The sequence below is a fragment of the Astyanax mexicanus genome, chromosome 11 (assembly GCF_023375975.1).
Source record: "Astyanax mexicanus isolate ESR-SI-001 chromosome 11, AstMex3_surface, whole genome shotgun sequence".
Taxonomy (NCBI): domain Eukaryota; kingdom Metazoa; phylum Chordata; class Actinopteri; order Characiformes; family Acestrorhamphidae; genus Astyanax; species Astyanax mexicanus.
Genome location: NC_064418.1, coordinates 43,432,261 through 43,444,633, shown reverse-complemented (window position 1 = coordinate 43,444,633; position 12,373 = coordinate 43,432,261). Strand labels below are relative to the sequence as shown.

Sequence of the window (12,373 nt, the reverse complement as noted above, 5' to 3'; positions counted from 1 at the left end):
ACTGCTTATAACCGGATTCACTGCACGCAAACTCTCAGTCCCTAAATGATTCCGAAAGAGCTTTTATCATCCCCAGGACAGTGGAAAGGTGTTAGTTTGGAGCTCTGTTACATTATGTGAAGGTTCTTCAGAGCTTCACAGATCATTATTTGCACCGTTGGCATGCTGCACCTTTAATTACAATGTTTTCATAACATAATTGTACAAGACTGCATTATAGAACATTGAGTTCAATTTTCATACAAACAATCTTTTTTAGAACATGTACGATAGATGGTAACTTGTGCTGCAGGTGTAATATTGCAATATTATTATTTTGTATCTTGTAAAAGATAGTTTTTTGAACTCAAATATATAAATATTCATATTTTAATGCATACATGCCAGGCAAAGTAATCTTCTCTATAAAATAATCTTTTTTTTAAATAGTTATTTGGAAGGGTATTTGTGGAAGCTTTTTCTTAGCGATCAGTGGAAACGTATTTCAGCAGAAGTCAGCTGTGGTTTCCTGCACCCTGTCAGCATTCACCTGTTTTTCACGTGAATCATAAGCATCAGGAGCTGTGCATAATTTCTTTAAGACGATGGCCAAAAGCGAGGAATTAAAAGTAATGTCAACTATCTAACGTGAATGTAAACCACAAGCCCTGATGTTTTAGCTGAGGTGTCGGCTCTTTAATTAGTTCCTGAAGAGCCGTACAACACGAGACCATAACCGCCCTGATGTTTATCAGGTACACCGGGGGGTTGGGGGGTGGGGGGATGGTTGGGGATGGTGTTCGATTACTCAGAGAGAGGAGATTTTAAGGTGGGTGGATTTGGGGATTTCTGGTTGGATAACTGTCAACTCAGAAGAGTCAAATGTCAGGGTTTTTTTCTGAATGCAGATCATTTGCGTGTAGTTGGATGTTGTGGTAGCATGCCTGCCCGAGCACCAGACAACAAATTGAAAGGGCAAAGCGTGGGGCGACCAAAACAGCACAGACTGTGTGTTTTTCACATTTCGCACACCCTGAGTTTTCTGTGTCAGAACTTTCCCTTAGTGTCTGGAAAATAAATAAACTGGTGTTTTTTTACTGACAGAGTCTCTTACTGTCTTTCCATTGATATTAGTAGCAGTCAGTTACTCCTAGTGCTGGCAGTAGTGGTGGGCGATATGGCCCTAAAATAATATCACAATATTTCAGGGCATATATGTGATGACGATATTTTTTACGATATGAAAAAACACTGAAAAAGATTCAATTAATTTCACATACAGCACACAAAACCAAACAAGAGACCAATCAACACAGGGTCAGGGTCAATAATTAACAGAACAACAATTTCAAGAATATTTTACTGCAACAAAAGAAATGGTAATGTTTTATTTCATATTAATATTCCAGTTACAAACATTAAGATAATAATAAATAATAAAAATTAATAATCAGACATAAAAATTAGTGTAGTATAAAGTGTAGGGCATTTAGCGCTTGCATATGAACTGCAAACAAAACAATTATATTGTAATATTTAATATCCTTAAAGCTTTACAGTAAAAAGCACGACCAATACAAAACAGCCATTCCGTCTGCAAGACGTATGTATTTATGTAATTATGTAATTATGTAATTATTTTATTACTCTACCACAATATATTAAAAACGATACAATCTCACACGCCCACTTTTGGGAGATTAATCAAATTGCTATTTTAATGCAATTGGAATGCAACAGAATAGTGGAGATTGTATCTTTACATAAAGAACTTCCGAAGTAGATAAGGAGATAAAAAAAAAAAAACTCTCTTAAGTGACAGTGCTTTCCTTAACTGAAATATGTTGTGTAGTAAGTCTACCTGCTATTTTTACAAAAGAGCAAAATAAACTTTTGTTTTTATATTAGTTTCATACACATTTTAGTGTGCTTTCATTTTCGTTTAGACTTGATAATGTCACACAGCAAAATGTAAACAACATACCAGAGCGTGGTCAGACAGACAAGGTCATACACAGAAAATCCAGAAGATAAGGTGCTAAGCAAAAGCGAACAATAAAGTGGGCTAGGCAAGAATCAGTAGTAGATAAACAAAACAGGTCAGTAACGAAGGCAAAAACAAAGGAAAAGTGTTGTAGAAGAGCTAGCTAACTAGATTTAATACTCAACAAGAGACAGAGGAAACAGAGGGGTATATATACAGGACAGACCAGGTGCAAACAATCAGAAGATGGGGGAGTGGGAATGCCATAGCGTCATGCGAGTCAGGGAAGTCTGGTGTGAGTGCATGCTGGGAATTGGAGTCTTTGTTGTGAAGTTCAGAGTCCAGAGCAGGCAGACTGACAGCGTTAGGACTGGTAGATAAATGTAAAAGAAATAGTAGTTGAATAGTTGATTGCTCTTAATGGTTCTATTTGTTATTTTGGCACATCTATGATTTTTTAAATATATAATTTGCAATATATATATTAAATATATATTAGCAATAATTTGCAGTGCTTTTGGAAGGTCAAAATTGTCTTCATATATTTAAAGAATATTGAGATTTTATTATACTGTCCTATTTACTCCACAGGTTTGGTACAGATGTATAATGAAAGGAGCTTGTGTTTGGATAGGCAGTGGTTGTTTTGCTTTCACTTATGGGTTTTGGATTATGTCACACCAGTAAAACAGCATTCTTGGTGATTCTGGGAACTGCACATCAGGTTCCTGATAGTCCTTGTAAATTTGCTTTACTCTGTAATCTGCTCTAATCCTGCCTACTGTGTGATGACACTTAAAGGGTGTGTGTTTATTTTTAAAAAGTCCTTACAACATTATTGTGAGGCCTTCAACAACACTGGATGACCACCCAAAAACATTGTAAAGAGTATAAAAAGTTCAGTGAAAAGGCCTGAAGTGAAATTATCACTGAAAGCTTTAGATAACAGTGAAGATATTGAGTCAAAAATATATAATAAGGTCCACCATTTTGAGAGAACAAGTGAAAGTATTTTTATTTTTAACTATATTCTACAACCTGCAAAAACTAAAGAATAAAACTAAACTAATGAATTCAAAATTAATTAATAAAAAAAGTATAACATTTATAAATTAGAGCTGCGCAATATAGTAAAAATATTGTATTATGATCATTAAAAAACATAATGCACATATTTTACAAATATAAAAATACAATTACTTAATTTTTTACATTTAATTAAAAATGTGTTCTTTAAGAACTGATAATATAAACAATTTGTTTACTCATGAAAACCATATCATTTATTATAACACATTTACTATAACTATATGATAAAATATTGGCACATTGCCCAGCTCTAGTATGAACCCAAGATATTTCATGTTTTGACTGGTCAAATTGTTTTAACCTCTGCATTTCAGGCCTGCAACACATTTAAAAATATATATATTTGAAAGTTGAGATGTGAGCAATTTAGGACTAGTAATGGTGTAAAAATGCTAAATAATGATGCGATTTCAAACAGTGGTTGTCAAAAGCTGATTATAATCTCCAGTTTGTCAACAAAAGTCTAAGAACATTCTTGAGATGTTTTAGAACAGTGTTCTTCATAGAAGGACTGGAATAGATTGTGCATACTGTAATGAAACTATTGAAGGAATCTGGGGAAATTTCAATGTGAAAAGCCCAAGCTCAGTCCCTCAGGCGGCACTGCATCAGGAACCATCATTCAACTTCTATCATCATTTAATATACAGTATATCTATTATGTTAACTATGTTTAGAAGTGGGATTAGCTTCTCTAATCTCAGAAGCATCTGGATGCATCAACACACAGCATAAATTTATATGTTGGTCAGACGAATCAGTATTCCAGATCTTTTTTTTTGTCAGAAATGGATGTCCTCCACCATGCTTCACAGTTCAGATGAGGTTTTGGCATACAGTGTTGTTTTTCTCAGAACATAGCATTTGTCCTTTTTGCAAAATAGTTCCACTGCTGTCTTATCAGTCAATAAGACATTTTCTCAGAAGCCTTGTGGTCAGAATGTAGAATGTGTTTCTGGGCTAAAAGAAATGGTCAGTAATGTTTTTTAATAGCAGTGGCCTTCCGAGAACCCTGTTCTTGGTCAGTGTCAGTTTGTAGTTTGTAGAGCCATTTGTAGGTATTGTGTCATTAGCAATGGGTTATTAAGATCCAAAACTAGCCTGATAAGTCATCAAGGACACTCCTTTGTTTCTACTCTGTCCCTAAACCTTCACACTGCTTCACACACCAACTATAGAGTCAGCATTAAAGTCATTTTGAGACCAAAGAAAATTGTAATACATGACCTGTGGTTTAGATTTACACAGAGATTTTAAACAGGCTAATGCTAATATTTTGCCAGCTAATCCAGTCTGCAGCTTTAGCTTACAACATAACAATAACAGCATAAAGAGTGCTGTTTGATTGTTTTTATGTGCACTTTATTATAAACTTTACCTCACTCAACAGATTTCAACTAAGTTCAACCCAGACCACTTGTTAATGGCCTCAATACTGAACTAAGTGAAAGCAATTCAATTATTTTTTGCAGGAAACAAAGTAAAATATATAAAAAGTGCACATTTTAAAGCACAATTTTTATTTTTATGTTTATATTGTGATTTAAAAAAGGCATACAAAATAGAACATAGCATATTTAACTTGGCATTACTTGGCATTACTACACACGACTCATTTAAAGATGTTTAATTCTTAATTATTTTTCTTATATCACATTAAATTATTATATTAACATAGTCATTAGAATATACAGATATCTGATTTACCAGGATTCCCAAACATAAAGCCAGAACCTCACCATCAGCAGCCAGATCCTGAGAGAGCACAATTGGCCATGCTCTGTCTGGGTGGGTAGATGGCAATTTTCTCATCACTCCTACTGTGATATTGGTCAGCACAGGCATCTGTTGGCTGATGTATCAGAGCTGGGAGTCTGATGCTTTCCTCAGAGTGCTTTGGCTGCCTATTGATGCTGCATTGGCAATAGTTCAAAAAGAGGTAGTGTCTGACTTCACATTTATCTGAGGAGGCATACCCTTGTCCTGATTCTGCTATAAATTGCAAGTGATGGTGGGTGTCCTAGTGAGCGGGTGAGTTAATTGTTTAAGCTGAATTGGGGAGGAAATTTGGGTAAAGGTTTAGCATTGCAGCTACATCCATCTTGCGCAAGAACTGGTAACTGGGGACTTTCCACTCATAAGTAAGTCATAAGTAATTTATGCCAAAATGCATCATTAACAGATATCTTGAAAGGTTGTCTGCACGTCTTCACTGGAGCATAGGCAGTTTCAGGTGTTGACCGTAATAACTGACTAATATGAGTAAAATCTTCTTTTGTTTTCCTGCAGCAACGATACAAAGCCAACCCTCAGAATCTGTCTGCAGTCATCTCCAACTGTCTGAGAGAAGAGCGACGCATCATATCTGCCGCCAGCATGCAGGAGCAGGTACTGGTACTAGTTTAAAGAGGGTTACTGTCATGAAAAAATCTAAATGTAATGTACACTATGTGTCCAAATGTTTGTGGACACCCCTTCTAATGAATGCATTCAGCTTAAAGTTGCAAATGAGGTTAGAAGTAGTTAGTTTGTTAGAGGTGTTAGGAGAGTAAGTGCTCTTTGAAGAGCTCTGTCTTCAGGAGTTTATTAAAGATAGTGAGAGATTCTCCTGATCTGGTAGTGGAAGGTAGTTTGTTCCACCAATGGGAAACAATGGTTCCCCAATGGCTTCCAGACCCCACTAACACTCTTGTTGATGAATACAATCAATTCCTCACAACAATACTTCAAAATCTAGTAGAAATCTAGTAGCTACCCTGGACAGAAAAGACAGTTACTACAACTAAAGCTAAAAGGTAAATTTATTATAATTTCTTTGATTTTAGAGGACATAATATTAAGCAGGTGTCCCAAAACATTTGCCCATGTAGTATATCATGTATTATCTATAGAGAGACAGCTCTGCACTTTCTAAAGCATTATTAGTGTTTATTTGTGCAAAATGTAGTGCCGCATTAATTATAATTTTAATTAAATTAGAATATAATTAAATTTCAATATGTTAAATTCTGTATATAAGGACTCTATATACAGTATAATGCACACAGCCATGTTCACGTGACCTATATTGTTGGTTTGTATTGAAAACAAAGTTTTATTAAATAAAAAAAAATTAATGTCAATTTTTTACATGCCACATTTGAACTGTTATGTTTTTAATATCAATAATATATTTATTTCAGGAAACACAAACCTATGACAGTTGTTATGGCTGTTTAAAAATGAGCAATGGTTTTAGAGGAGAGTTCATCATACAGTCAAGCAGTAAAATCAAACAGAAACAATCCTAGTTAAAATATTAGAAAATATTATTGAAAAGACAGAAAACCGTTTAACATTGTAACAGCCACAAATTGAAGCACATTTCTTTTTATGGACTCTTTTACTGACTAAAATTTAGACAAAAAAAAAACACAGTAAAACGCAGTAATAAGACTAAACAAATTTGCAATATTAATAGCCTACAGCTGTAAGAAACCAACCAGGAGTTTGGATGCAAATGCAGACAGGTTTATTAGTCCAAAACAGAAGGCAAAAATCGTAGTCAGACAGGCAAGGTTCAAAGGACCAGAAAAGACACGCTAGGCTAGAATCGTAGTCAAGGGGAAGCAGTAGATCAGAAACCAGGGAAACAGTAACATTCAATAACGCTCGATAAGACACAATGTGGCAATATCTCGCAACTAGGCAGTGCATGAGTCCAGTTTATATAGTCTTGTGAATGAGTAATCTCCCACCGGTGTGTGGGAGAGGAGGAGTCAGCCTCAATACTCAGGAGAGGCGGATCTTAAAGGTGTAGTGCGAGCAGGTGTTACAGAACCCCCTTCCCTACGCGCTACTCCAGGAGCGCCAAGAGTCCGGCCGGGGGGTCGGCCCCGAGGTCTGGGTGCAGGACGTTCCGGCCTGCGGGAGTGGAAATCCGTAATGAGAGAGGGATCCAGTATGTCCGATGTAGACACCCAGCTCCTCTCCTCGGGACCGTACCCCTCCCAGTCCACTAGATACTGGATGTGCTCCCGTCTCCGACGTGAATCCACAATGGTGTTGACTTTGTAGGCAGGACTGCCGTCGATGTCCAGAGCTGGAGGTGGTGATGAGAGAGGGGAGGCATCATCCAGTGGACCAGGAATAACCGGCCTGAGGAGAGACACATGAAAACTGGGTGAGACTCTGTAGTTACGGGGCAAAAGCAATTTATAAGTCACATTGTTTATTCTTTGCAGTATTCTGAAGGGTCCAACAAACCGTGGACTGAGTTTACGACAGGGCAGGCGCAACTTGAGGTCCCTTGTGGAAAGCCAAACTCTGTCACCTGGGTTAAATAAAGGGGTTTTACCTCTATGTCGATCTGCCTGTGCTTTTTGTCGTCTGACAGCCAAACCCAGACGTGCGTGTGTCTGTTCCCAAGCCCTCTCACTGTGTGTGAACCAGTCGTCAACAGCAGGAGCGTCTGTCCTCTCTGCATTCCAAGGGAACAATGGTGGTTGGTAACCTAGGACACACTGGAATGGAGTTAAACCTGTAGATGAGCTACGTAGAGAGTTCTGAGAGTATTCAGCCCACGGCAGAAAGCGGGACCACTCCCCCTGTTGGTCATGACAGTAATGGCGCAGCAGACGACCTATTTCCTGATTGAGCCTTTCCACTTGTCCATTAGCTTCGGGGTGATGGCCTGACGTGAGACTGACAGTAATCCCCAACTTATCCATAAAAGCTTTCCAAACTGAAGAAGTGAACTGAGGTCCCCGATCGGATACAATGTCCTCCGGTATCCCAAAATTCCTGAAAACGTGAGTGAACAAAGCCTCTGCAGTCTGGAATGCCGTGGGTATAGTGGTGAAAGGCACCAATTTACAGGCCTTAGAAAACCTGTCTATAACTACAAGAATAGTGGTGAATGTTTGTGATGGAGGTAAGTCGGTGAGGAAGTCTATGGACAGATGGGACCAGGGTCTGAGAGGTATGGGTAAAGGCTCTAATTTACCTGCCGGCAGTGATCTGGGAGACTTGGTACGAGCACACAGGGAACAGGACTGAATGTATGCGTGTATTTCCGGCTCCATCCGAGGCCACCAATACCGTTCTCCCAGCAGATGATAGGTGCGGGCTGTGCCTGGATGACCCGTAGCCAGAGAGGTGTGGGCCCATCTTATCAACCTGTCCCTGCATGATTCGGGAACAAACACACGATTAGCTGGACAATTATGAGGAGTGGGTTCTGACCGAGAAGCCTGTCTTATGTCCTCCTCTATATCCCACTGGATAGGGGCAAGGATACAGGAGGGATTGAGGATGGTTTGAGGATCTGACTGAGTCTTTTCTTTTTCAAAAAGCCTGGATAAGGCATCTGCTTTACCATTCTTGGAGCCTGGTCGATAAGTGATGGTGAAGCAGAAACGTGAAAAGAAGAGAGCCCACCTCGCTTGTCTGGAATTAAGACGTTTGGCTGTACGCAGATACTCCAGGTTCCGGTGGTCAGTGAGGACGATGAATGGGTGATGCGCTCCCTCCAGCCAGTGTCTCCATTCTTCCAAAGCTAATTTAATAGCCAGCAATTCACGGTTGCCTACATCATAGTTGCATTCTGTGGGAGACAGTTTTTTTGAAAAATATGCACATGGGAACAGTTTAGCAGGATTACCTTGACGTTGTGACAGGACCGCTCCTACCCCAGAGTCAGATGCGTCCACCTCCACGATGAAGGGCAGAGAAGGGTCGGGATGTTTCAGCATAGGGGCTGATGTAAAAAGTGTCTTAAGCTTATCGAATGCCTGTTCAGCTGCCAGATTCCACACTAACTTCTTGTGTTCCCCTCTAAGCATAGTAGTGAGTGGAGCTGCCACCAAACTAAAGTTTCGGATGAACCTTCTGTAGAAGTTGGCAAATCCAAGAAAACGTTGCAAATCTTTTCTACTCACAGGTTTCTTCCATCCAGTTACAGCCTCCACTTTCTTTTCATCCATGTGGACCCCCTCACGATTGATCAGATAACCCAGGAATGAGATGTGGGTCTGGTGGAACTGGCATTTCTCTGCTTTGACGTACAGTCTGTTCTGTAGGAGTCTTTGCAGTACTTGCCTCACCTGTTGAACGTGTTCAGGAAGAGACGCAGAATAGATAAGAATATCATCTAAAAATGCAATGACATATTTACCCAGCATGTCTCTCAGAACTTCATTGATGAATGACTGGAAGACAGAGGGAGCATTTACCAATCCATAGCTCATCACCAGGTATTCATAATGGCCAGAGTTAGTTGAAAAAGCAGTCTTCCATTCATCACCTTCTTTAATTCTAATCAAATTATATGCACTGCGAAGGTCCAATTTTGTGAAATAACGGGCTCCCCTAAGCTGTTCTAAAGCAGCAGGTACCAAAGGCAGTGGATAACGGAACTTTTTTGTGATTTCATTCAAACCACGATAATCCACACACGGTCTTAAACCACCATCTTTTTTTTCCACAAAAAACATACTTGCGGAGGCAGGAGAAGTAGAGGGTCTAATGAAACCCTGGTTCAGGGCTTCCTGGATGTAATCCTCCATAGCCTGTGTTTCCTTGACTGAAAGAGGATAAATGCGAGCTCGGGGAGGGATTTTTCCTTCTTCCAGTTCAATGGAACAATCCCAGGGTCGATGAGGTGGCAATTCAGAGGCTCTTATTTTACTAAAAACATCTAATAGGTCTGAATAGACATCCGGAATGTCAGTGAGACTGGGTTCTAAGGGGCTTTCAATGGAGGTAGATGCCAAGGTCAGTTTAATACAGTTTTCAAAACAATTGCTGGACCACTGAACAATGTCTCTATCTTCCCAGGAGATTTTAGGGTTATGTTTAAGGAGCCAGGGTAGACCCAAAACAATGGGGTGAGAGGACACTCGGAGGACATGGAAAGAAATCTGTTCACTGTGAACAGATCCAATGGTTATAGTTACGGGTTCAGTGATGTGCGTTACTGTGCCCTCTCCAATGGGTTGATAATTGATGGCTTGAATCCTTAATGGGGTATCTAATTTTATGGCTGGAATCTTCAGTTTCTCGGCCACGGCTTCCTCGATGAAGTTGCCTGCCGCTCCGGAGTCCACGAGGGCTGCAAAGGAAAAGATCTGATTAAGGTAGTGTACAGTTACAGGTACAGTTAACATCTTTATTGAGATGAGAGGATCAGGCATACTCACTGCGTCAGCGCACGAATCGGAACTCGTGCGCTGGGTGGTGTTGCCTGGCCTTGAAAGTGGTCGATTAGGACAGCCACTTCTCATATGACCCCCGTTTCCGCAGTAAAGACACAAACCGCCCTCTATGCGGCGCTGGCGCTCTGCTTGACTGAGCCGCGTGTGTCCCAGTTGCATAGGTTCACCCTCTTCGGCTGAAACTATCTGTGGCAATGCGTGACCACGCTGGGCGCGTGACGTATGACGCCGGCTTTGCAGTAACACATCCAGACGGGTGGCCATCTTGATAAGGTCATTCAAAGACAACGCATCATCCCGGCAAGCTAACTCAGTCTGGATTACTTCGGACAACCCTCTTCGGAACGCCGTGATGAGAGAAGCCTCATTCCAACCGCTTTGCGCGGCTAACGTGCGGAAGGTAAGGGCATAGTCCGCTACTGTGTTACGGCCTTGTCGGAGCTCCAGTAGTTGTTCCCCAACTTCTCTACCCCCCTTTGGGCTGCCAAAAACAGTCCGGAAAGTACTGGCAAACAGTTCATAACTCTCATTCATCGCGGGGTTTTGAGACCAGAGCGCTGTAGCCCACTTTAGGGCTTTACCAGAGAGTAGTGAAGTTACAAACATTATTTTAGCGTTATCGTTGGGACCAGGCGGGGGTTGTTGGGCGAAGTAAATATCGCATTGCAATAAAAATCCCTCACATACCTCTGGGTCTCCGTGGTATTTCTCCGGGAGGGCGACTTTGAGAGGAGTTAATGCAGGTGGCTGGGGTTCTGGTACAGGAGGAGGTTGTGCTGGTGGGTTAACCACCTGCTGGACGGGATTAGCAGGCTGGTTGCTAAACAGAGCCTCCAGACGCTCAGTCAGTGAGTTAAACGCGGTACCCAGTTGATTGAGTTGTTGTTGTACGAGTTCTACAGCTCGTGATTGTTCTGCCACAACCTCATTAAGGTCCCGGTTCCCTGCTGCATCCATTGGCGGCGAGATATTCTGTAAGAAACCAACCAGGAGTTTGGATGCAAATGCAGACAGGTTTATTAGTCCAAAACAGAAGACAAAAATCGTAGTCAGACAGGCAAGGTTCAAAGGACCAGAAAAGACACGCTAGGCTAGAATCGTAGTCAAGGGGAAGCAGTAGATCAGAAACCAGGGAAACAGTAACATTCAATAACGCTCGATAAGACACAATGTGGCAATATCTCGCAACTAGGCAGTGCATGAGTCCAGTTTATATAGTCTTGTGAATGAGTAATCTCCCACCGGTGTGTGGGAGAGGAGGAGTCAGCCTCAATACTCAGGAGAGGCGGATCTTAAAGGTGTAGTGCGAGCAGGTGTTACAACAGCCTTTATTAATAAGAAATAAACTTTATATTATAGTAAAAATCTCATCTTATTTTCGTAAAAGTAGCCACTATCTTGGAAAGCTATTAAAATTGCCTAATTCACATTTTATTTTGACTCATTTTATTTTGTCACACTCTTGACACAGACCATTATTCTAAAGGAGTAGAATCAATGAAAATGTGTATTTATATACTATTATAACTGTATGTATTGAAAATTGGTAGTAAAGTATGTAAAGAAAAGTTTGTTCAGAGATACCATATAGAGCTCTTTGCATTGTAAATTTCATGAATGAATGTCATTTTTTCTTTTTCTTTTGTCATGTCATGTGATTTCTAACATTAATGTCTATTAAAATATTTTTTTCTGTGTTTTCTATTCGTTATATTTGGATCACTGCAAACATCAATTCCAGGGTCCGCTGGAGAAGTCTATGCAAAACTCAGCAGCTTTGGAGAAGCAGAAGAACCTGGACAACAGAGTGGCTGTGATTCGCAGTAGCGTGCAGGTAGGATCATTTGTCATTGAGAAAACTGGGTTGTCCCAGCTTATATAACACTATACATAAGCCCATATTTACCACTTCTTTAACTACACTGCTGCCATACTTAACACTGGTTTTAAGGCCTCGAACTGAACCCTGTGGGACACCACAATACATGCAATTACCAAATTATTCAACCCTGCACACCTGCATTCAGCTATGAGCAAAAGCACACCTCAGGCGACTCTGTTTGTGGCGTGCTTGCAGAACTGGCTTCTTTTGCATCACTCTCCCATACAGCTTCTCCTTGTGCAAAGT

At 40.4% G+C, this 12,373-nt stretch overlaps 1 protein-coding gene across 6 annotated transcripts in view; it reads left to right on the top strand.

Moving 5' to 3' along the window:
• The window catches only part of stat4 (signal transducer and activator of transcription 4), a 48,208-nt gene that overhangs the window by 4,579 nt on the left and 31,256 nt on the right, over positions 1–12,373 (top strand). For all 6 annotated transcript variants that reach the window (XM_022680086.2, XM_022680084.2, XM_022680089.2 and 3 more), the window contains exons 4-5: positions 5,342–5,440; positions 11,987–12,079. In XM_022680086.2, coding sequence (XP_022535807.1) covers positions 5,342–5,440; positions 11,987–12,079 — 192 coding nt within the window. The remainder of the gene's footprint in view (positions 1–5,341; positions 5,441–11,986; positions 12,080–12,373) is intronic.